The sequence below is a fragment of the Oncorhynchus kisutch genome, linkage group LG13 (assembly GCF_002021735.2).
Source record: "Oncorhynchus kisutch isolate 150728-3 linkage group LG13, Okis_V2, whole genome shotgun sequence".
NCBI classification, from domain to species: Eukaryota; Metazoa; Chordata; class Actinopteri; order Salmoniformes; family Salmonidae; genus Oncorhynchus; species Oncorhynchus kisutch.
This window is the reverse complement of record NC_034186.2, coordinates 49,172,743-49,199,600: the sequence shown is the minus strand read 5'-3', so window position 1 is coordinate 49,199,600 and position 26,858 is coordinate 49,172,743. Positions and strand designations below refer to the sequence as shown.

Here is a 26,858-nt window from a genome sequence, read left to right as displayed (position 1 = left end):
ACTAGAGGCAGGGCATGAAAGGGATAACGAACCCAGTTGTTTGTGTTATCCGCTTCGGGAAAGTACCTGCATAATTGCGCACCCAACTCACTCAGGTGCTTCGCTATATCACATTTGACGTTGTCTGTAAGCTTGAGTTCATTTGCACACAAAAAATGATACTATGAAAAGATGATGGACATGTGTGTTGTCCTTGAGTAACAGGGTTAAATTGGTGACTCCCTTGCCACTTCATTGTTAAGCCAAAGGGTTTTTGGTTTTAGTTTTGTCTTGCCTTCACCAACTCAACATGGCATCTTATTGGCTGGGTTGCGTGGCTTGCTTACGAGGGAGGATGTTTCAATTAGAATCGTCCAAGTGAACAAGCACCAAACCAGCGTGCATGAGTACAGAGTTGGATGGTGAGCCGTGCATTAAATGACATGCAATGCAATGCCAGTGCTGTTTCTGTCAGAATAAATCTCCATGACTAGTGCCACAAATTTGAGTTTGTGTCGATGATTGATTGCACACAACGCAAGAAGAGTACTGTTATAGTAGTGCCATGACCGTTCTCCTGGATCGGATCATCGTTCGCTGGATTTCCATCTCAGAACATCACCGCATTTGTCGTTCGAGAATCAAATAAGACGTTGCTGGTGCAGTTTATGGCGAACCATAAACAATTAATGAACATGCACGTGTGGAACGGTTGGTAAGACACTAACAGATTACAGATGGTACGCAGTTTAGGTCACAGTTATGAAAACTTAAGGCACTAAAGAGGCCTTACTACTGACTTTGAAAAACACCAAAAGAAAGATGTACAGGGTCCCTGCTCATCTGCGTGAACGTGCCTTAGGCATGCTGCAAGGAGGCATGAGGACTGCAGATGTGGCCAGGGCAATACATTGCAATGTCCATACTGTGAGATGCCTAAGACAGCGTTACAGGAAGACAGGATGGACAACTGATCGTCCTCACAGTGGCAGACCACGTGTAACAACACCTGCACAGGATCGGTACATCCGAACACCACACCTGAGGGACAGGTTTGTACCCATCTTGTGATGGCAACAACAATTGCCAGAGTTACAGCAGGAACGCACAATCCCTCCATCAGTGCTCAGACTGTCCGCAATAGGCTGAGAGAGGCTGGACTAAGGGCTTGTAGGCCTGTTGTAAGGCAGGTCCTCACTAGACATCACCAGCAAAAACGTTGCCTATGGGCACAAACCCACCATCACTGGACCAGACAGGACGGGCAAAAAGTGCTCTTCGATGATGGGTTGTGGTTTGTTCTCACCAGGGGTGATGGTCGGATATGCGTTTACTGTCGAAGGAATGTCGAAGGAACACCGAGGCCTTTACTTTGGAGCGGGATCGATTTGGAGGTGGAGGGTCCGTCATGGTCTGAGGCGGTGTGTCACAGCATTATCGAACAGAGCTTGTTGTCATTGCAGGCAATCTCAACGCTGTGTGTTACAGGGAAGACATCCTCCACCCTCCCTGCAGGCTCATCCTGACATGACCCTCCAGTATGACAATGCCACCATCCATACTGCTCGTTCTGTGCGTGATTTTCTGCAAGACAGGAATGTCAGTGTTCTGCCATGGCCAGCGAAGAACCCGGATCTCAATCCCATTGAGCACGTCTGGGACCTGTTGGATCTGAGGGTGAGACCTAGGGCCATTCCCCCCCAGAAATGTCTGGGAACTTGCTGGTTCCTTGGTAGAAGCGTGGGTTAACATCTCACAGCATGAACTGGCAAATTTGGTGCAGTCCATGAGGAGGAGATGCACTGCGGTACTTAATGCAGCTGGTGGCCACACCAGATACTGACTGTTACTTTTGATTTTGGGGAATGTTATGGGGAATGCATGCAGCTCTAGGGGTATGGATGTGTCGGGCCTGAACCTGGTATTGAAGTCTGATAGGGAGCCGGTGTACTTTAGGGGGGTTTGCTCTGAAAGTGCACAGTGCATGAGTGGGAGGAAATGGTCAGAGTTTACATGCGTAAGAGGGGCGTGTCTGTGATGGACCAAGCAGATGAGGTTATGGGTAGGATTATGGGATGGGCCCGCGATGTTGTTAAAGTGGGCATACGCAACAATCTCTCTGTTGATTTATTTAAAGGCCCAAGTCCCATCTTTGACATATTGAAACAACATTTTAGTGACACTGCTTTTTCAAGTATGCCCCTCGCTGACTATTATGCCACATTACCTCTGACTGATGAACAACCATTCGACTACTGACTCAGACTAAACAGGGCTATGGAGGTTACTGAAGATTATCTAAGGAGACAGAAGAAAAGTGTTGGAGACCGATCTCGTGAGCTCACAGTCATGTTCAGACATTGCCCTAATGCTGAAAAGTGCACGCCATTACAGCAGTGGACCACTGCAGATGTCCATGAGAGGTTGGATGAATACAGGAGGGAGCGGAGGTACTCTCACTTTTCTAAGGTGACCTCAGCCATCGCAACAATGAAGCAGGAAGTTGGTGCTGTCATGCCACTCAACATGCCTGCGGTGAGTCCCTACATGGAATCACCTAATGTGTTGCCTTCCTCAGCCCAGGCTACTCAGGGCTCAGCTGAGCCATTGGAACGTATCCTTGCAATGCTGGAGCATGTGCTGGAGCAGGGGCCACAACAGTCTAACTGTCAGTTCCAAAAAGGGAATAGGAGCTAATTGAGGTCTAATGGGTCATGTGAAGTGTGTGGGGATGCAGGACACGATACTTACTTTCACTGCAGGGCCAATCACCTCTGCCATGCAGCTGGCCACGCACACTCTCAGTGCCCCAAGGCCGCAGCTCTGAGCACAGCTGGTGGAGTCCCTACAGTAATCACTGCTCAGCTGCCGGACAACTAGTAGGCCTGCATGTAAGAAAGGGAGAGTGTTGGGCCTTTTGTAGAGTCCCCATGGGTGAAAGCTGTTGATTTGGGGTCTGTATATAAAAGTGTTTGTGATGAAATGGAGACTGAGAAAAGTATCATAATGCAGAACACACAGAGACTTTCCTCGTATGATGATTTATTCTATGCCATGGTGTTAATAGGAGGAGAAGTGGAAGTGAGAACTATGCTTGACAGTTGGTCCATGGCTTGTACCTTGAGCTCTACGGTCTTACCTGTACTGTTGCATGCAGGAGTGTTGAAAAGTCCATAATTGATTCCTACAGAGGTAGTCTTGGTTGGTTGTGGTGGGTTGAAGACGAGGCCTTTGGGAGTATCTGAGCTGCAGCAGCTTTTCAGCCGCAAGTGCAGAGAACAGCTAACATACTCACTGACTGCCAAGATGACTTTACTCTGACTGATGACGGTTCCATCCGACTTCACAATACTGACGGACCTGACAGTTCAAGCAGTCCTGGGGTCTTACGTGACTTAGGTGTGACTGATACTGACGTTGACTCCTGTCACATGACTCCTGCTGGTAAGAAGAAACTCATCCAGCTCATAGCTGAGTACCAGTCCATTTTTTACAGGCACAAGTTGGATTGTGGAAAAGCTACCAGATATCTTCATCGCATTCAACGGAGTGCTGAGAAACCCTTTCGGATGCCCTACCAACGCCTTTCACCAAATCATTATGAGAAGCTCAAGCAAGTGTTGAACGAGATGGAAGAACGTGAAATCATAAGGAAGTCTAGTAGTGAGTTTGCCTCACACCTTGTCCTTGTCTGGAAGCAGTCTGGAGACCTGAGACTGTACTGATTTTTGTTTACTCAATGCTCGCACAATGAAAGACGCCCACCCACCCCTCAACAGGCTGACACGCTGGCTGCATTAGGTGGAAATGCCTTTTTCTCGACCATGGACCTTACCTCTGGCTACTACAATGTGGAAGTGCATGAGTATGACCAGAGATTCAGAGCTTTTACATCGCCATTTGGATTGTATGAATACAACCGTATGCCACCTGTTATGTGCATACGGTTTATGAGGACGATGCTAAACATCTTTGGGGGTCAGAATTTTCTTAGCCTGCTGGGAAACCACAGATCTGGGACCGGGCCTAAACATATTAACCTGTAAAAGAAAAGGGTTCATATTGAAACAAAAAGGATTGAATTCGTTTTTCACAGGATCAAGTTCTTGCATTGAAATGGGCTTTATATGACAAGTTCCACCACTGGTTACAGGGGCAGCAGTTCACCGTATGGACGGATAATAATCCCTTGACATACATCTTGACCAAAGCAAAGCTCGATGCTTATGAACATGGATGGGTCGCCAAGCTGGCACCGTACGAGTTTGACATCAAGTACACCCCTGGACTAAAACATGTTGTTGCAGATGCTTTGAGCAGAGAGCCCAGTGCACTACATCGCCTGACAAGGGTCCCGTACGAGACCTTACTAGCTGAAGCTAATGCTGTGCGAAAAGACAGAGTGCAAGACGTGTTTCGCTGGTCCAACCACCCCTTTAACAAAGCCTCTGACTCCAAAGGTGGTGGTCATTAGCTGCCAGTCTACTGTTGACCCCCCATCTGGTGATTTATGAAGACATGAAGTTGCAGCTGTTGTTCATTCACACAGGTGCTGGGTGAGGTAGGCTCACATTTACTGCTGTTGCCAATGCTTCTGCAGTGGCAAAACATCGACCAATGTTCTGCCACACAACCTACTGATGAGTAAGCAGCGTGATGACAATATGATGAGCAGTGACCATCTTTGTGGAGAGGGGGAGGAGACCATCCAGAGAGAGAGAGCCCATGAGTGTTGAGGTTTTGTGTCTTCTCAGAAGTTGGGACATGTTGACCATGAAGATGTGTGTACTGTATCGTGTTTCGAAGAACATGGTTACAAAGAGGAAAACGTATCTGTATATGGTTCCAGCCTCCATGAAAGCAATGGTGCTGAAGGTTTTCCATGATGAAGCTGGCCACCAGGGCCAACCAGGAACAGTCTACCTGACAAAACAGAGGTTCGTCTGGCAAGGCCTGGAGAGGGAGGTAAAGGAAGATGTGAAGTGCTGCAGGAGAGGAGTTGTGAACAAAACTCCTGATCCGGAAGCAAGAGCTTCTCTTGAGAGCATAATAACAACGGAGCCTCTTGAACTAGTGTGCATAGACTTTTGTTCTGCAGAAGATTCTTCAAACAAGTCCCTGGATGTGCTCGTTGTTACTGAGCACTTTACCAAATGCCTTCGTGTCCAAGCTAGTCTGCTAAGTCTGTAGCTCATCAGTTGTGGAATAACTATTTCTGTGTCTACAGGATGCCTCGCCTTATACACTCAGATCAGGGAGCCACCTTTGAGAGCGCTCTAATAGCTGAACTGTTGAGTGTTTCAGGTATTTAGAAGCCTCACACCACGCTGTACCATCCGATGAGGAAAGGTCCTGTGATAGGATGAATAGGACATTGGAAAACATGTTCTGGGCACTGCCGACGAGAGCAAAGTACAGATGAACTCAGGCGCTGAATTCCCTAATGTTTGCATACAATTGTACAATCCACGAGACCACAGGCTTTGCCCCTTTCCTGCTAATGTTTGGGAGGAGGCCAAGACTGCCTGTTGACATAGTCTTTGGCTCTGTCATAGAGAACCCAGAAGTTGTCGACTATGACCAGTTTGTTCAGTCCTTGAGGTGAGATCTGAAAGAAGCCACGAATAGAGCACAGGCATCTGCAGTGAAGCAGTTGAAGAGGCATGTTAACCTGTATGACAGAAAAGTCTGAGGAGCACCAGTGGAGATTGGTGATAGAGTGTTGTTGGCTAACAAGGGGGAGCGTGGAAAGCGGAAGCTCGCTAACCTTTGGGAGGATACTATCTACCTTGTCACTGGATTGAATGCTGACAGTCACACTTTAAAGATTCAGAACAGCTCCACTGGACAGGAGATGGTACATCACAACCTGATAATACCAGTCAACTTTCTTCCTCATACTGACGTTGATGATGGAACAGACATGTCTGGATTAACAGAGTCTGAGGACATGAATGATGGCCTTGTGGTCTCACCTGCCATGGACACTGCAGTGGATGATGATGCTGAGTACAGAACAAAAGTGTGGGTGTCGGAGTTGCCTTCTGAAGGAATAGGTGACACAAGCCTGGAGGGTGATGTTCGATCCTTGGATGCTCAGGATATTCCACCTTTGGATTTTGTGGAAGATGTACTGCAGCTGGAAGGTCTGACTTGATCAGAGAGTCTTCAAGAATCTGACCAAGATCGTAACAGTGTAGTGAGTGAGATAATTGACCAGTCTGCTTACAATATCCGTACTGACCTACAAAACTCGGACCATTCCTTACCTGATCAGTTACGCACTGACTGTGTTGACAGACCCACTATTGCAACAGTACACAATGCTGTCACTCTTTATGCAGTTGAAGGTACTCTGGGTCGTATTAGTTCAAGGGCAAGAAGACTATTTAAACCAGTGTCAGGACTGATTGCGATTATGAACCAGCAGACAATTAGCTCTTGAAGGTTCATATGTGAATAGAGGGTCAATGGTATTCACATCTTTTATTTGTTTTGTTTTTACATAATTGTGACCATGTGAAGAGGTTTCAGGATGGTAATGTGACGGATATTTAAAAATATTTTTTTTTTACCTTTATTTAACTAGGCAAGTCAGTTAAGAACAAATTCTTATTTTCAATGACGGCCTAGGAACAGTAGGTTAAGTGCCTGTTCAGGGGCAGAATATGATAAAGTCTCTTATGATGGTTTATTGTATTACTTGGATGTTTTAAAGTCACTGATTGTACTTAACACGTAACAGGCATGTTTACCTATGAGGGCTAAGGGAATTGATCAACCACTTTTCACTCTAATTCTCGTGGAGAATAGTCTAATGACTGGAATATTTAGTGACTGTTTCACAGCAGGGTCTGCATCCTCGATATATACACAACTTTACCTTTTAGTTTTCTCTATTAGGTAGTCTGTAAATATGTTGTGTGTCTGTGTACCTGGTATGTTTGCGCAGGGCAGTTTTGCGTTTTTATCATTTTTGTTTGCAAGTGGAATTCAGTAGGGGGGAGTGTAACAGGGTTACATTGGTGATTCCCCATTTTATTGGAGTTTTGGTTTTAGTATCGTCTTGCCTTCACCTACTCAACCTGGTATGTTACTGTCTGGTTTGAGTGGCTTGCTTACGAGGCAGGATGTTTCAGTTAGAATCGTCCCAGTGAACAAGCACCAAACCAGTGTGCGTGAGTGCAGAGTTGGATGGTGAGCCGTGCATTGCATGACGTGCAATTTTGTGCTGTTTCTATCCGAATAAATCTCCATGACTGATGCTACAAGTTAGAGTTTGTGTCAATGATTGATTGTACATAACGCAAGAAGAGTACTGTTACACTTATTAATGCAGACAGAGAAGAGCTCCAACTTCTTAACGCTACCCATCCCTTAAGCGCAATAATTGTCATCAGCAACCGCTGAATAGCATAGCGCCCCAGTCAAATAATATTACTACAAATATTCATTCATGAAATCACAAATGCAATATTGCAAAACACATCTTAGCCTTTTGTTAATCCACCTGTCGTCTCAGATTGAGAAATTATGCTTTACAGCGAAAGCAATCCAAGCGTTTGTAAGTTAATGACAAAACATTAAGTACACTTAGCATCAGGTAGCTTGGTCACGGAAATCAGAAAAGCAATCAAATTAATCGTTTACCTTTGATGATCTTCGGATGTTTTCACTCACGAGACTCCCAGTTACACAACAAATGTTCCTTTTGTTCCATAAAGAGTATTATTATATCCAAAATACCTCCATTTGTTTGGCGCATTATGTTCAGAAATCCACAGGAAAGAGCAGTCACGACAACGCAGACAAATTCCAAATAATATCCGTAATGTCCACAGAAACATGTCAAATGTTTTTTATAGTCAATCCTCAGGTTGTTTTTAAAATATATGATTAATAATATATCAACCGCAAATGTAGGAGAGGGAAAAACAATAACAATAGCTGTCCAAATTCTGTTGCGCGAGCAAAACTCATGTGACCACCTGACGTGATGTTATCTTTCTGTCTCATTTTTCAAAATAAAAGCCTGAAACTATGTCTGAAGGCTGTTGACACCTTGAGGAAGTGATAGGAAAAGGAATCTGGTTGATATCCCTTCAAATGGAGCAATGGGAGGCTATAGAACATGGAGTTTTCAAAATAGAAGACACTTCCTGGTTTGATTTTTCTCAGGGTTTCGCCTGCAATATCAGTTCTATTATACTCACAATATTTTGACAGTTTTGGAAACTTTAGAGTGTTTTCTATCCTAATCTGTCAATTATATGCATATTCTAGCATCTGGTCCTGAGAAATAGGTCATTTACTTTGGGAACGTCATTTTTACAAACATAAAATAGTGCCCCCTTGCTTCAAGAGGTTAATCATAGCCTGAATTTTGTTCTACACATTGAATATAGTTGCGGAGAGTCCCTGTAATCCTAGATTCAGATCATTTAGATGAGAAAAAACATCACCCAGATAGGCCAGTCATGTGAGAAACTCGTCATCATGCAAGCGGTGAGATAAGTTGAAAATGATGGTCAAGTAAAGAAAACTTTATGCTTGTCTCTCAATTCAAAGAAACGTGGCAATACTTTGCCCCTTGACAACCAGCGCACTTCTGTATGTTGTAAAAGCGTTACGTGTTTGCTGCCCATATCATTGCATAGTGCAAAGAAATACACGTGAGTTCAGGGGCCTTGCTTTAAACAAAGTTAACCATTTTCACTGTAGTGTCCAAAACACATTTCAAGCTGTCAGGCATTCCCCTTGGCAGCAAGAGCCTCTCGGTGGATGCTGCAGTGTACCAAAGTGGTGTCGGGAGCAACTGCTTGCACGCGCGTTAACACTCCACCATGTCTCCCTATCATGGCTTTTGCGTCAAAGTCTATTTGATGTCACAAAGCTGTCTAGTACTAAAAAAATATCCTCTCCTGTTGTGCTGGTTTCCAGAAGAGGACGTCTTCCTTAATTGACCCCCATAAACGTAACGGACATATACCAGGAGCTGTGCCCGGCCCACCACGCCTGTTGACTCATCCAGCTGTAATGCATAGAATTCACTTGTATGCGAAGCAGTAATTGTTTCAGAACATATCCTGCCATGTAACTGAAGTATCGTGAAACAGTGTTGTTTGATGAAGGTTTGTCTGTATAGTTTTTTGGGCCTTTTCCCCAAGCATTGCCCCAGCCATATCCGCGGCACCAGAAATAATTAAGTCCTCCACAATAATATGGGGCTTGCCTGTCCTAGCCACTAGGTAGCTCACCATATAAGACACTTCTAGCCCCTTCTTATTAATGGTATCTCTTGCTTTTATACATGTCTTACTACTCGTTTTAAAATCTCCCTCAAACTCCCGTGGCATATTTTTCAAATTGGCATGTTTTGTTTCTAAATGTCTGTGTAAAAGTGAAGGTTTCATTGAGTTGTGAGATAGTATTTTTGCACATATATCACACTGTGGCTGAGGAAAGGCAATACTCCCAATATAAGTGAACCCCAAATCAATGTAGTTCTTATCATATTTGCGCATTTTCGATGGTCCAACATCCCTGTCTGTTGTTCAGTGCTTTCCCGGGTAAGGGGGCAGTAGCTCTTCGGCTGCATCAGATTCACAACTGTCAGTGTCCATGCTAGCTGGGCTAACAATAAATGTAGAATTACTGATGCTAGCAATGGATGTGCTCGTGGAAGCAGAACACCTGTTGTCGACAGTAACAGTTCTACCAGTAGAGCTGGTATGTGTCTCTATGGGCCTTACTTTTTTAACCATTTACCATTTTCAAGCAAACGGAATGAGCAGCAGCTACGTTTGGCTACATACGGACTGTTATTGGAATTCCCACGAGACAGTAACAGTTAATGTGATTGGAAGTTCATTATTTTACAAGGCTACCTGTATTTGACATTGTATTGCTAATTCGCTTAACACTAGATGGTTAAATTATATTTTTGGCAGTGAAACGAGGCTACTCAGGCGAGAAGAAAACCTCACCCAAATGTATAGCCCCGTTGGAAAATATAAATGGACTGTTTGAAAATGTGAAGATTATATTTTTTTTAAATAAAAAATTCAAAAAATCTCAAATTTCAATTTTATATGTGAATCAAAATACACATTTTGCATTTCATTCTAGAAAAACACTTTATTTAATATTTATTAGAGGTCGACCTATTAATCGGAATGGCCGATTATTTAGGGCCGATTTCAAGTTTTCATAACAATCGGAAATCGGTATTTTTGGGCGCCGATTTGCCGATTTTTGTAATAAATGTTTTATACCTTTATTTAACTAGACAAGTCAGTTAAGAACACATTCTTATTTTCAATGACGGCTTAGGAACGGTGGGTTAACTGCCTTGTTCAGGGGTAGAACGACAGATTTTCACATTGTCAGCTCGGGGGATCCAATCTTGCACCCTTACAGTTAACTAGTCCAACGCATTAACGACCTGCCTCTCTCTCGTTGCACTCCACAAGGAGACTGCCTATGCAGTAAGCCAAGGTAAGTTGCTAGCTAGCATTAAACTTATCTTATAAAAAACAATCAATCATAATCACTAGTTAACTACACATGGTTGATGATATTACTAGATATCTAGCGTGTCCTGCGTTGCATATAATCTGACTGAGCATACAAGCATACAATTATCTAAGTATCTTACTGAGCGGTGGTAGGTAGAAGCAGGCGCGTAAACATTCATTCAAACAGCACTTTCGTGCGTTTTGCCAGCAGCTCTTTGTTGTGCGTCAAGCATTGCGCTGTTTATGACTTCAAGCATATCAACTCCCGAGATGAGGCTGGTGTAACCGAAGTGAAATGGCTAGCTAGTTAGTGCGCGCTAATAGCGTTTCAAACGTCACTCGCTCTGAGCCTTCTAGTAGTTGTTCCCCTTGCTCTGCATGGGTAACGCTGCTTTGATGATGGCTGTTGCCGTTGTGTTGCTGGTTTAAGCCCAGGGAGGAGCGAGGAGAGGGACAGAAGCTATACTGTTACACTGGCAATACTAAAGTGCCTATAAGAACATCCAATAGTCAAAGGTTAATGAAATACAAATGGTATAGAGGGAAATAGTCCTATAATTCCTATAAGAACTACAACCTAAAACTTCTTACCTGGGAATATTGAAGACTCATGTTAAAGGAACCACCAGCTTTCATATGTTCTCATGTTCTGAGCAAGGAACTGAAACATTAGCTTTCTTACATAGCACATATTGCACTTTTACTTTCTTCTCCACCACTTTGTTTTTGCATTATTTAAACCAAATTGAACATGTTTCATTATTTACTTGAGGCTAAATTGATATTATTGATGTATTATATTAAGTTAAAATAAGTGTTCATTCAGTATTGTTGTAATTGTCATTATTACAAATACATTATTATTATTATTTTTAAAATTGGCCGATTAATCGGTATCGGCTTTTTTGGGCCTCCAATAAATCGGTATCGGCGTTGAAAAATCATAATCGGTCGACCATCTAATATTTATTTTGACAGGTAGTCATGCTGAGTCATGCTCTTTCACAGATGAGCGCTACATTTGACAAAAAATACAAACACTGCAATAAACATCAATAATCACTATATATAATACAGTATATAATACAGAGGAGAGAAGAGCTAAAGAGCTTTTTAGAACTTCTGCATACTTAGAGGGTGCATTTACTTTGTGGGATAAATCAGAAAAAGTATTATATTTTTCCATCTCTAACCTTGAGTCAGTTGGGCACATTATGAGTGCTCTTGAGACTAAATCACAGGGGAGTGGCTGGAGCTGAAGAGGCAAGTGTATGTGGTGAGTGTTTTGGGCAAATGTCATTCACATCAAACCTGGACCCACATTTGGACCCACATTGCAATCAGCCAATGAAAAAGTAAATCTTCCATTAGCGTTCTTTTCCTCTTTATCAAATGGAACTAACTCTCTACATTTCACTCTCTATGCAGTATCTGTCTCTACATTTTCTATTTTATACTGTTACTTAATCTCCAACCACCTCCCTCCTCTTATACATTGGTGATGGTACTCACAACAGGGATAGGTCAGGAGCATGATGTCATCAATGGCGATGTAGCCTCGCCGCTCCCTGGAAACAGTTGCTTCGATCAGGACCTGGGGAGTAGAATTAAAACAAATAAGTGAGATACCTTGGAGGGGTAAATATTGAAACAAATTTGATTGCTGTTATCCTTTATACAATTGAATGAAGCTTTGGCATTTGTTTTGAAGCATTTAAAAAAAAGTAAGGCATTTGCATCAATTCAAACTGTCCTCCTGAGGCAGAGGTCTTAATTATTATCACAAAGCTCTAGACAATGCATTGCACAGTTACTGACCCACAAGATAGGTCAGGGAAAAAAGAGAGAGGACCAAGGACCCACATCTTTAAGAATGGATATAAATTTGACACTATCAATTACAGAAACATTTGTGTAAACAGTAACGTGGATTTCTGTAGTATTATACACTGAGTATTCAAAACAATAGGAACACCTTCCTAAAATTGAAGTTTCTCTCTCCCCTTTCCTTCAGAACAGCCTCAATTAGTCAGGGCATGGACTCTAAACGGTGTCAAAAGCATTCCACAGGGATGCTGGACCATGTTGACTCCAATGCTTTCCACAGTTGTGTCAAGTTGGATGGATGTCCTTTGGGTGGTGGACCATTCTTGATACACACGGGAAACTGTTGAGTGTGAAAAACCCAGCAGCGCTGCAGTTCTTGACACAAACCAGTGCCCCTGGAACCTACTACCATACCCCATTCAAAAGGCACTTAAATATTTTATCTTGCTTGTTCACAATCTGAATGGCACACATACTGTACACAATCGATGTCTCAACCCTCTTTAACCTCTGTCATAACAAGGGATCATAGCTTTCACCTAGATTCACCTGTTCAGTCTATGTCATGGAAAGAGCAGGTGTCCTTAATAATAAGCACAATGTCTTGAATAAAATCCAATTTGGACTTATATCAAAACATCACACGATTGATCATATTTACACCCTGCTAACCCTGATCGATAAATATGTCCACCAAAATAAGAATTACATTTATGCTTCCAAAAAGCATTTTATTTTATTTGGCATACTGTTCTACAAAGTAATTGAAAGTTGAATAGGGGGTAAAACATATGACATAATGAAATCAATAATACCTGTGGCATCAAAATTGTCAAGAAAAGGACAGAATTCTTTAATCAGGGGTGGGGTTTTTTCAAAGGTTGCAAATCTCAGCCTGGCACTTTTCAATATTTACATCAATGAATTGACAACTATTCTAGAAAAAACACCTGGTATTAGTTTCCACAATTCAGGTTGCTCTTCACAGATGACCTGTGCCTGTCACCCACAGCACATGGCCTACAGCAGAGCCTGGACTTGCTAGAGCAGTACTGCCAGATCTGGACCCTGGCAGTAAACCCCAAAATACTGATTTTCCATTGAAGATCCAAATCACAGGGAATTAGGCCAACGTCCTCAAATGGTACAAAATATACAGAGTACTACAATAAAAATAAGCTCAACTGGACACCTACAGTAATTGAGGCATTTTTTTTATTTGACCTTTATTTAACCAGGTCAGTTAAGTCAGTTAAGAACAATTTCTTATTTTCAATGACGGCCTAGGAACAGTGGGTTGGTTAACTGCCTGTTCAGGGGCAGAATGACAGATTTGTACCCTTGTCAGCTCGGGGGTTTGAACTTGCAACCTTCCGGTTACTAGTCCAACACTCTAACCACTAGGCTACCCTGCCGCCCCATGAATGAACTGAGAAAGCATGCAGGGCATTCTATATCATTAAAAAGCAAAAACAAATTCAAATTGAAACACCTTTGAAAATAAGTCTCAAATTAATTGAATATGTCATTGAACCAATAGCACTTTGTTGCAGCGGGGAGTGGGATCCCACTTGCAAAACAAGATGTCACTCAATGGGAAAAACACCCCCATTGAAACCCTGCATGCAGAGTTCTGTACGATTGCTCAGATGTCCAGAGGAAAACTACAAACAATGCATCAGGGGAGAATTAGGCCACTAATAATACAAATTAAGTTTAACAAGCTCTGCTGAGCAAAGAAAAGAGTCACCTCATTCAGCTTATCCTGAGTTTAAAGACCTGTTCTACTAACACCACAGGATCAAATATCAAAATGACGATATCGTCAAAACAAAACTAAATGACCTATTGGGAAACACAAAGCAAAATGCCATGCAATCTGACCCTAAATTGACAGCACACCATGGCAAACTATTTGACCATGGTTACTGATCAAAACCTTAGAAAGGCCTTGACCAAAGTACAGGCTCAGTGAGCACAGCATTACCATTGAAAAAGGGTAGACACTGTAGAGGCTATACCATCACTGCATCACAACAGAACTCGAGACAGAGCTGCATTTCCCGAACAAAATGTAAAAAATATAAAACAATGGGTGTCATTTCCCCAAATTTGAAACCATTATTCAAAGACATCTCTTATGAGAATAGGCTACCCATCCTGTTGAGGGAGGAAGTGGAGAGCTGTGGGTTGGCAGTGCACTAAATTGATGCATAAGATAAGATGAGAGACAGTGTCTGACAGACCAGCCAATCTGCACATATTCTCTATGCAATTGTTATTATCCATTGTACGGTTATTTTTACCCTTAATTATTGTTGTTTCTGATTGTCCTGTTGACAATCCTGACTATTATTTTAATGATATTAATATTGTAAATGAATCACTTAATTTCAAAGTATGTTTTGGCAATATGTACATTGTGACATCATGTCAATAAAGCAATTGTAATTTAAGTGAGAGAGAGTGAGTGAGAGAGGAAAAGAGGAATAGATGGATAAGTTCTATAGCTCTCTACAAGCCCCTGAGGTCTTGGCGAAATAATGGCTTTATCGGGAAGCACAATGTACTGCCTGACACAGGGCCCCATTCAGCATTCTAGACACAGGCAGCTCTAAAGCTATAACAGCAGATAGTATAGCAAGGAAAGAGCCATGTGTCTCTGGGGACAGGTGGCTTCCGTACCCATCATGTGGAGGTGGAGGTCTGTGGGCTCCAGTGAAATCCAATCAATATCAAATCACCGCCCCCAGTAATAGTGAGACGGTTATTAGACATGGGGGCGAGGTTTTTTTCCCAGCATCGAGGGCAACCTGCCCACACATATCATCGAAGTGCAGCCCTGACTTATTGCTTTGTCAAAATGACAGGGCCACTCCATTGTAATGTGTGAGTACTTAAACAAGGGGTCAAAATGAGATACAACTATTTTACAAGAGAGCCCTGTATAAGTTTACAAATAAAGACATCAGACAATAATTGTTAAGGGAATTTTTTATCAATGATGACTAATTATGTATACATTTCAATCAGGACTGACTAATCAGAATACTATTATGTTACTGTATATGTACTAATCAGAATACTATTATGTTACTGTACATGTATGAATTTTCTTTTTAATCCTAGTACCTAATATAATGTGTGTAAATATAATCAAGAATTAGAACAATGACTGTCTGTACCATGGTAGAAATGAATGAACTTATAGCCAGACTGGCTAGAAGGCTTATCTACACAAGCTGACCTTGGCTCGGTCATATATTATCTTAATAGGGAGAGACATGTGAGAACCATACAGCCATTGTACCTGAGCGGAGATGACACGGGTTAGTACTAAAACTAATGACGTCATTTTCAGTTTATAACCTGTGGTAAAATGTGTAATGGGCAGTACTCACGAGAATAAACGCACCTGGTTGATTTCAAAGGTTGGTCTCTGTCCATTTTATACCAATAAGGGTCTTACAAACTCGTATGAATTGACAGAGTGATTTATTTTAATTGGTTATTAAAACAGAGGAAAATAATTCCTGTAACAATAATCAAATCAAATTCAATTGTATTTGTCACATGCGCCGAATACAAGAGGTGTAGACCGAACCGTGAAATGCTTACTTACAAGCCCTTATCCAACAACGCAGTTTTAAGACAATAGAATTTCAGAGAAGATGTACTAAACAAAATAAAGTTTAAAAAATGATTAAAATATATATCAATAATGAGGCTATATACAGGGGGTGCTGGTACAATAACAGCTGAACAGAAACCTTGATTCAGTTTTGTATACATAAAGTACCTTGAACTACCTTTGCCGGTTGTAATGTGCATGTAGGAAGCAGCCTAGTAATGTCCTGTATCCGAGCCCCATGTTAGCACACGTTTTTTGCCCCGGGAACCGATAGGCTTTCAACATAGAGCTGCCGGTGATAACGTCTGGTGAGATGGCAGAGGAGGTCCGGCAGTTGATGAGACTATGCTATTAGTCTATTAAACTGAATATCTGACTCCATAAAGATGATTTAGAAATATGCAAAAAACTATAGTTGAGTATTAGAAAGATTCAACAACTGAGACATAAACTGAACAAGTTCCACAGACTTGTGACTAACAGAAATAGAATAATGTGTCACTGAACAAAGGGGGGAGTCAAAATCAAAGGTAACAGTCAGTATCTGGTGTGGCCACCAGCTGCATTAAGTACTGCAGTGCATCTCCTCATGGACTGCACCAGATTTGCCAGTTCTTGCTGTACGATGTTACCCCACTCTTCCACCTAGGAACCAGCAAGTTACCGGACATTTCTGGGGGGAATTTTTTATTTATTAGTTATTTTACCAGGTAAATTGACTGAGAACACATTCTCATTTGCAGCAATGACCTGGGGAATAATTACAGGGGAGAGGAGGGGGATTAATGAGCCAATTGTAAACGGGGGATTATTAGGTGACCGTGATGGAATGAGGGCCTGTTAGTATAATTTAATTATGCCAATGTGCTTTCATCAATTGAAAGCTCTTCATCTATTTTATGACAATTTGTAAGATTTCTTGTTTGCATAAAATAGACACAGACCAGTCTTTAAATAATAGGTAATGTAATTTATTCTCGGAGCGCGCTACCACTTAAACACATACATGAGTTTATATACAGATCAGGACGTCATTTCACAGCCTTAACCGAATCCCCTCCTCTCGACCGGGACAAAGTAAGGTGAAAAGTTCATTCTAACTTACTAACACACTCCCAGATAACTTTTGACCCCTCAACATTATCGATCACCACTGAACTGACAGTTTTAATTAACAGAAACCCTAGGAATGCACTCACTGCCTTATCTAAAAACCCCAGAGCTAAGTTTCAGTTGGGTCAACCATAGGCTAACGACCTTATGTGTTTACACAGTCCACAACCCATTTGTTCCTGCCCAGTTGGAATGGTGTTCTTTAACATTTTATTACTCCTTTCTCCTGTCACACAATTTCTTCTTATGAACTCACATTGTCTATTAAACATACAGAGTATAAGTTTACCTAGATACAATTTTATTTAAAATGGGGATATTGTTTATTAATTTATCCATAATAAATCCATAATAAATTCAACAGGGCCAGATTGGGAATTTAGCCAGGACACCAGGGTTAACACCCCTACTCTTACGATAAGTGCCATGGGATCTTTAATGACATCAGAGAGTCAGGACACCCGTTTAACGTCCCATTCAAAAGACGGCATCCTACTACACAGGGCAGTCTCCCCAATCACTGCTCTGGGGCATTGGGATATTTTTTTCGACCAGAGGAAAGAGTGCCTCCTACTGGCCCTCCAACACCACTTCCAGCAGCATCTGGTCTCCCATCCAGGAACTGACCAGGACCAAACCTGCTTACTTTCAGAAGCAAGCCAGCAGTGGTATGCAGGGTGGTATGCTGCTGGCATGCTGGAATTGCCCTAGCCCTCACCCTACAATCCAAAAGGTCCCAGACGTGCTCAATGAGATTGAGATCCGGGCTCTTCCCTGGCCATGGCAGAACACTGACATTCCTGTCTAGCAGGAAATCACGCACAGAAAGAGCAGTATGGCTGGTGACACTGTCATGCTGGAGGGTCATGTCTGGATGAGCCTACAGGAAGGGTATCACATGATGGAGGAGGATGTCTTCCCTGTAATGCACAGCATTGAGATTGCCTGCAATCGTTTGCAACGTTTGTTTACAGACAGATTAGTCCGATGATGCTGTGACACACCGCCTCAGACCATGATGGACCCTCCACCTCCAAATCAATCCCGCTCCAGAGTACAGGCCTCAGTGTAATGCTCATTCCTTCAACGATAAATGCAAATCCGCCATCACTCCTGGTGAGACAAAACTGTGACTCGTCAGTGAAGAGCACTTTATGCCAGTCCTGTCTGGTCCAGCGACGGTGGGTTTGTGCCCATTGGCGACGTTGTTGCTGGGGATGTCTGGTGAGGACTTGCCTTCCAAAAGGCCAACAAGCCCTCAGTCCAGCCTCTCTCAGCTTATTTCGGACAGTCTGAGCAACGATGGAGGCATTGTGCATTCCTGATGTAACTCAAGCAGTTGTTGTTGCCATCCTGTACCTGTCCCGCAGGTGTGATGTTCGGATGTACCGATCCTGTGCAGGTGTTGTTTACACGTGGTCTGCCACTGCGAGGACGATCAGCTGTCCGCCCTGTCTCACAGTACGGACATTGCAATTTATTGCCCTGGCCACATCTGCAGTCCTCATGCCTCCTTGCAGCATGAATAAGGCACTTCACGCAGATGAGCAGGGACCCTGGGCATCTTTCTTTTGGTGTTTTTCAGAGACAGTAGAAAGGCCTCTTCAGTGTCCTAAGTTTTCATAACTGTGATCTTAATTGCCTACCGTCCGTAAGCTGTTAGTGTCTTAACGACCATTCCACAGGTGTTTGTTCATTAATTGTTTATGGTTCATTGAACAAGCATGGGAAACAGTGTTTAACCAGTTATGCATTAGGGGGCGCTATTCAAATTTTTGGATGAAAAACGTTCCCGTTTTAAACAAGATATTTTGTCACGAAAAGATGCTCGACTATGCATATAAGATATTGTCTTATAGTGCCACAGAACTGATGTTACAGGCGAAACCCAGATAAAACCCAGGCATTTCCATTGAAGAATGGCTGTAAGGGACCATATATAGCATGTGGTCACATGGTGTCTCCCGCAGAAAATCTCACGTAAAATACTGAGGTAGCCATTTCTCCAATCGCTTCTTATGAGAAACCAATTGCCTCGACGGATATATTATCGAATATATATGTTAAAAACACCTTGAGGATGGATCCTAAACAATGTTTGCCGTGTTTCTGTCGATATTATGGAGCAAATTTTGAAAAAAGTTTGGCGTTATAGTTGCAGCATTTTCCGGTCGATTTCTCAGCCAAGCATGATGAAGAAACGGGAGCTATTTCGCCTACAAAAATAATATTTTGCGAAAAAAGGAACATTTGCTATCTAACTGGGAGTCTCCTGAGTGAAAGCATCTAAAGTTCTTCAAAGGTAAATGATTTAATTTGGTTGCTTTTCTTATTTTCGTGAAAATATTGCCTGCTGCCAGCAGAGCCTAGCATAGCATTATGCCATGATATACTTACACAAATGCTTGTCTAGCGTTGGCTGTAATGCATATTTTGAAAATCTGAGATGACAGTGTTGTTAACAAAAGGCTAAGCTTGTGTTTGAATATATTTATTTCATTTCATTTGTGATTTTCATGAATAGGAAAAGTTTCTAGGGGTATTTATGTCCGCTGCATTATGCTAATGCATTTGAGGCTATGATTACGCTCCCGGATACGGGTTTGCTCGTCGCAAGAGGTTAAACCCTTTACAATTAAGATCTGTGAAGTTATTTGGATTTTTACGAATTATCTTTGAAAGACAGAAACGTCCCTTTTTCAGGACCCTATGCCATTTATTTATTTATTAAATGAAGCTGCCAGTTGAGGACTTGTGAGGTGTCTGTTTCTCAAACTAGACACTCTAATGTACTTGTACTCTTGCTCAGTTGTGCACCGGGGCCTCACACTCCTCTTTCTATTCTGGTTAGAGACAGTTTGCACTGTTCTGTGAAAGGAGTACTACACAGTGTTGTACGAGATCTTCTGTTTATTGGCAATTTCTCACTAGGAATAGCCTTCATTTCTCAGAACAAGAATAGACTGACGAGTTTCAGAAGAAAGCCTTTGTTTCTGGCCATTTTGAGCCTGTCATCGAACCCACAAATGCTGATGCGCCAGATACTCAAGTAGTCTAAAGAAGTCAGGTTTTATTTAATGAGCACAACAGTTTTCAGCTCTGCTAACATAATTGCTAAATAGTTTTCTTATGATCAATTAGACTTTTAAAATTCTAATCTTGGATTTGCTAACAGAACGTGTAATTGGAACACAGGAGTAATGGTTGCTGATAATGGGCCTCTGTACGTCTATGTAGATATTCCATAAAAAATATTCAGTTTCCAGCTACAATAGTCATTTACAACATTAGCAATGTTTACACTGTATTTCTGATCAATTGATGTTATTTTAATGGACAAAAAATGTGCTTTTGACCCCAAACCTTTGAAAGGTAGTGTAAGTATTCATACCCTTTACTCTGTAATTTGTTGAAGCAGTGATTACATCCTCAAGTCTTCTTGGGTATGACGCTACAAGCTTGGCACACCTGTATTTGGGGAGTTTCCCCCATTCTTCTCTGCAGATCCTCTCAAGCTCTGTCAGGTTGGAAGGGGAGAGTCACTGCATAGCTATTATCAGGTCTCTCCAAAGATGTTCGATCGGGTTCAAGTCTGGACTCTGGCTGGGCCACTCAAGGACATTCAGAAACTTGTCCCGAAGCCACTCCTGCATTGTCTTGGCTGTGTGATTAGGGCAATTGTCATGTTGGAAGGTGAAAAATCCCACCAGTCTAAGATCCTGAGCACTCTGGAGCAGGTCTTCATCAAGGATCTCACTGTACTTTGCTCTGTTCCTCTTTACCTCGATTCTGACTAGTATCCCAGTTCCTTCTGCTGAAAAACATCCGCACAGCATGATGTTGCCACCACCATGCATCAACGTAGGGATGATGCCAGGTTTCCTCCAGATGTGATGCTGGCATGCAGGCCAAAGAGTTCAATCTTAGTTTCATCAGACCAGAGAATCTTGATTCTCATGGTCTAAGAGTCCTTTAGGTGGCTTTTGGCAAACTCCAAGCGGATCGTCATGTGCATTTTACTGAGGGGTGCCTTCAGTCTGGCAACTCTACCATAAAGGCCTGATTGGTAAAGTGCTGCAGAGATGGGAGAACCTTCCAGAAGGACAACCATCTCCAAAGAGGAACTCTGGAGCTCTGTCAGAGTAATCATTGGGTACTTGGTCACCTCCTTGACCAAGGCCCTTCTCCCCTGATTACTCAGTTTGGCCAGGCGGCAAACTCTAAGAAGTCTTGGTGGTTCTAAACTTCTTCCATTGAAGAATGAGAGGCCACTGTGTTCTTGGGGACCTTCAATGCTGCAGACATTTTTTGGTACCTTTCCCCAGATCTGTGCTTTGACATGATCCTGTCTCGTTTTTTCTCTGACATACAATGTCAAATGTGTGACCTTATATAGACAGGTATGTGCCTTTCCCAAACATGTCCTAATCAATTGAATTTACTACAGGTGGACTCCAATCAAGATGTAGAAACAACTCTAGATTGACCAATGGAAACAGGATGCACCTGAGTTCAATTTCAATATCCCTCTAGTGGTGTGGGGGCTGTGCTTTGGCAAAGTGGGTGGGGTTATATCCTGCCTGTTTGGCACTGTCCGGGGGTATCGTCGGACGGGGCCACAGTGTCTCCCGACCCCTCCTGTCTCAGCCTCCAGTGTTTATGCTACAGTAGTTTATGTGTTGGGGGGCTAGGGTCAGTCTGTTATATCTGGAGTATTTCTCCTGTCTTATCCGGTGTCCTGTGTAAATGTAAGTATGCTCTCTCTAATTCTCCCTTTCTTTCCTTTTTCTTTCTTTCTTTCTCTCAGAGGACCTGAAGCCCTAGGACCATGCATCAGGACTACTGGCCTGATGACTCCTTGCTGTCGCCAGTCCACCTGGCTGAGCTGCTACCCCAGTTTCAACTGTTCTGCCTGTGGCTATGGAACCCTGACCTATTCACTGGATGTGCTATCTGTCCCAGACCTGCTGTTTTCAACTCTCTAGAGACAGCAGGAGAGGTAGAGATACTCTGAATGATTGGCTATGAAAATCCAACTGACATTTACTCTTGAGGTGCTGACCTGTTGCACCCTCGATAACCACTGTGATTATTATTATTTGATCCTCTATGAACATTTGAACATCTTGGCCATGTTCTGTTATAATCTCCACCCGGCACAGCCAGAAGAGGACTGGCCGCCCCTCATAGCCTGGTTCCTCTCGCAGTTTATTTCTAGGTTTTGGCCTTTCTAGGGAGTGCTTCTACAGCTGCATTGCTTGCTGTTTGGGGTTTAAGGCTGGGTTTCTGTACAGCAGGGCTTTATAAGAAGGGCTTTATAAATACATTTGATTGATTGAAATAGATTTTTTTAAATTTTGAGTCTCATAGCCAAGGGTCTGAATACTTATGTCAATAAGGTATCTGGTTTTATTTTTTAATACATCTAGCATCTGGTCCTGAGAAATAGGCGGTTTACTTTGGGAACATTATTTTTCCAAAATTAAAAATAGTTCCACCTAGTTTCAAGATGTTAAGGGATGGGTAGGGTCAAGAAGTTAAACTACAATGCAGTTTTAATTTGAAAAAAAATAAATAATAAAAGTAACAAAAATTGAAGGGCAGCAGTAAAATAACAGTAGTGAGGCTATATACGGGGGTACAAGTAAAGAGTCAATGTGTGGGGGCACCGGTTAGTTGAGGTAATTGAGGTAATATGTACATGTAGGTAGATTTACTAAAGTGACTATGCATGGATAATAACAGAGAGTAGCAGCAGCATAATTGTCCTGTGATATCATTAAAGATGTTATAATGGAAACATTGTAACTTCAAGAGATTTCACAATATATATGTCAGAGTTACATCTAAATGTTGTGAACTCATATGATTAAATACGAAACGTGATTTTAGCATTCTAAATGAGAATTGTTTTTCATGTAAAGTTTTACCCAGTCAGTAACCACGCCAACGTGAGCACAGATATTATACCAAAAGGATGGAACACCCCTTTTTCCCCCCGAGAGTGTTTATAAAAGGACTCCTAACAATATTTACATTAAACCAGACATCGTGGACTGGTGGCTATATGGCTAGTAATACGACCAGTATACGGACAGTAAGCAAGACGTCACAAATGGTTTAAAACCACCAGATCAGAAAGTGTGGAGCTGTGGCTACACGTGTAAAATGGTTAGACTCTACCTGACCATAAAATGGTAAGACCCTCAAACTCAACAGAGAAGAAGAAGACTAGACATGCACCGCCTCCAGCTAAAAATCTAAATTTACAATGAGCGTATGAGTACAACAACTGTATGTACAATAGTTGAATTAATTTGTCTCTCCTTCTCCCGCTCTTTCTTTCCCCACCCCTTCATTGTGTAACCAGCCCTCACATCGTGTTATTCCACTAGGTACTTTTCATTGCATTATGTAGTAATCAATGTATAATCGATCCTGTGTGTGTGTTTATGTAATTCTGTGTGATTATTTAGTTAGTAAATAAATAATTAAGCCAATTTATGTATCGCTGAATCCTCATGTAGACTAGCGTTGGAGCAGATTTAACAGATTACGTTCAGAATGAGACTAATATGAGGTAATACTAATTATCAATTGACTGCTATGATACTGAGATATTCTGATCTTTTCTTGAGTTAATTTAGGAAATGATGACTCATAAAACAAACTTTTCCCGTGGTACCCCAGGTTACTACTGAGTAAATTGTTACATGATTAATTTAACCACGTAATAAATACAATACGTAAAACACTAAATAAGAATGGTGTTCATGGGAGGACACCACTGCTGTCCAAAAAAACATTGCTGCATGTCTGAAGTTCGCAAAAGTGCACCTGGATGTTTCACAGCGCTACTGGCAAATATTCTGTGGACAAGTGAGTTATTTGGAAGGAACACACAACACTATGTGAAAAAAAGGCACAGCACTCCAGCATCAAAACCTCTGTAAACTATGGTGGAGGGAGCATCATGGTTTGGGGCTGCTATGCTGCCTCGGGGCCTGAAGAGCTTGCTATAATCCCAAGTTTATCAAGACATATTGCAGGAGAATGTTAGGCTATCTATTCGCCAATTGAAGCTCAACAGAAGTTGGGTGATGCAACAGGACAATGACCCAAAACACATTAGTAAATCAACAACAGAATGGCTTCAACAGAATAAAATACAGCTTCTGGAGAAAGTCAGAGTCCAGAGTCCTGACCTCAACCTGATTGAGATGCTGTGACAGACCTCAAGAGAGCAGTTCACACCAGACATCCCAAGAATATTGCTGAACTGAAACAGTTTTGTAAAAAGAGGAATAGTCCAAAATTCCTCCTGACCGTTGTGCAGGTCTGCTCCGCAACTACAGAAATCGTTTGATTGAGGTTATTGCTGCCAATGGAGGAAAAACAAGTTATTATATCCAAGGATTCACATTATTTGCCCACCCTGCACTGTGAAGGTTTAAACGGCGTGTTCAACAAAGACATGAAAACCTATAATTGTTTGTGTGTTATTAGTTAAAGCAGACTGTGTTTGACTATTGTTGTGACCTAGATAAAGTTCAGGTAAAAAATTGTATGACCAATTTATGCAGAAATCCAGGTATTTCCAAAGGGTTAACATACTTTTTCTTGCGACTCTAGGTGTTCCCTTTGTCCAGGTGTAAAAGGGGAGTGTGGAGTGTGGAGATTGCAACATCTGTGGATCTGTTGGGGTGGTATGCAAATTGGAGTGGGTCTAGGGTTTCTGGGATAATGGCTTTGATGTGAGCCATGATCTGCCTTTCAAAGCACTTCATGGCTACAAATGTGAGTTCTACCTGTCGGTAGTGATTTAGGCAGGTTACCTTAGTCCCTGTGCCCAAGAACACTAAGGTGGTCTGCTTAAAACATGTTGGTATTACAGACTCAGACAGGGAGAGGTTGAAAATGTCAGCGAAGACACTTGCCAGTTGGTCAGAGCATGCTCAGTGTACACGTCATGGTTATCTGTCTGGCCCTGAGGCCTTGTGAATGTTAACCTGTTTAAAGGTCTTCCTCACATCGGTTGCGGAAAGCGTGATCACACAGTCGTCCAGAACAGCTGATGCTGTCATGCATGTTTCAGTGTTACTTGCTTTGAAACAAGCATTGAAGTAATGTCGCCACTCTGGTAGGCTCATGTCACTGGGCAGCTCTCAACTGTGCTTCCCTTTGTAGTCCGTAATGGTTTACAAGCCCTGCCACATCCGTCAAGCGTCGGAGCCGGTGTAGTAGAATTCAATCTTAGTCCTGTATTGACGCTTTGTCTGTTTGATGGTTCGTCAGAGGGCATAGCGGGATTTCTTATAAGCTTCCAGTTAGAGTCCCGCTCCTTGAAAGCGGCAGCTCTACCCTTTAGCTCAGTGTGAATGTTGCCTGCAATCCATGGCTTCTGGTTGGTGTATGTACATACAGTCACTGTGGGGACAACGTCATCAACGCACGTATTGATGAAGCCAGTGACTGATGTGGTGTACTCCTCAATGCCATCAGAAGAATCCCGGCAACATATTCCAGTATGTGGTAGCAAAACAGTCCTGTAGCTTAGTATCGGTTTCATCTGACCACTTTATTATTGACAGAGTCACTGGTGATTCCTACTTTGATTTTAGCTTGGAAGCAGAAATCAGGAGGACAGAATTATGGTCAGATTTGCCAAATGGAGGGCGAGGGAGAGCTTTGAACGCGTCTGTGTGTGTGGAGTGAAGGTGGTCTAGAATTTTGTTCCGTCTGCTTGCACATCTAACATGCTGGTAGAAATGAGGTAAAACAGATTTAAGTTTCACTGCATTAAAGTCCCCGGCCACTAGGAGCGCCGCCTCTGGATGAGCGTTTTCCTTATGGCCGTATACAGCTCATTGAGTGCCGTCTTAGTGCCATCATCGGTTTTATGTTGATAAATAGACCGCTACGAAAAATACAGATAAACTCTCTAGGTAGATAGTGTGGTCTATCGCTTATCATGAGATACTCTACCTCAGGCGAGAAAAACCTCAATACTTCCTTAGAAATCGTGCACCAGCTGTTGTTTACATATATACATAGGTTGTCACCCCTTGTCTTACCGGAGGCTGCTGTTCTATCCTGACGATACAGTGTCTAACATATTATTCATGTCTGTCACACCCTGATCTGTTTCACCTGTCTTTGTGATTGTCTCCACACCCCTCCAGGTGTCGCCTGTCTGCCCCATGTGTATTCATACCTGTGTTTTCTGTCTGTCTGTGCCTGTTTGTCAAGTCAACCAGTGGATCGTATCAGCTCCTGCTTTTCCCCAGTCTCTCTTTTCTCGTCCTCCTGGTTTTGACCCTTGCCTGTCCTGACTCCGAGCCTGCCTGCCTGACCACTCTGCCTGACCCTGAGCCTGCCACCGAATTTCCAGTCATCTGGTGATTTTCAGTACCTATACTCTTCTCTTGGAAGTAGAAAGAAGGATCGATATAAGTTTAAATATTAGATAAAAAACAGAACGTAAAAAACAGAACGTAAGCAGAATCCGTGTGGATGAGGCAAGGCAGACCAACAAAACGTGACTGGTCTGGGCCATATCTGATTTTGTGAAGGCTACTGGACATGCACATGGGATAATCATACATAGACAACATTGGCCTGAACTTGTGAAGACCTTTGGAAAGGAACATTAGCTAATCAGTTATAGGCACCAGAAGGAGTGTGCATGTTACGCCACCAATATAATTTATGCCCCAATGTCTGAGCCAATAAGAGAATGGAAACTAAGCAAGACAACACGATTCATAAAGTGGAGTGATGATGTTATGTAC

At 42.4% G+C, this 26,858-nt stretch overlaps 1 protein-coding gene across 2 annotated transcripts in view; it reads right to left on the bottom strand.

Annotated features, from left to right (window-relative positions):
* LOC109902241 (receptor-type tyrosine-protein phosphatase U) overlaps nt 1–26,858 on the bottom strand; it is a 326,293-nt gene that overhangs the window by 153,319 nt on the left and 146,116 nt on the right. For both annotated transcript variants that reach the window (XM_020498440.2, XM_031786469.1), the window contains exon 4: nt 12,009–12,090. In XM_020498440.2, coding sequence (XP_020354029.1) covers nt 12,009–12,090 — 82 coding nt within the window. The remainder of the gene's footprint in view (nt 1–12,008; nt 12,091–26,858) is intronic.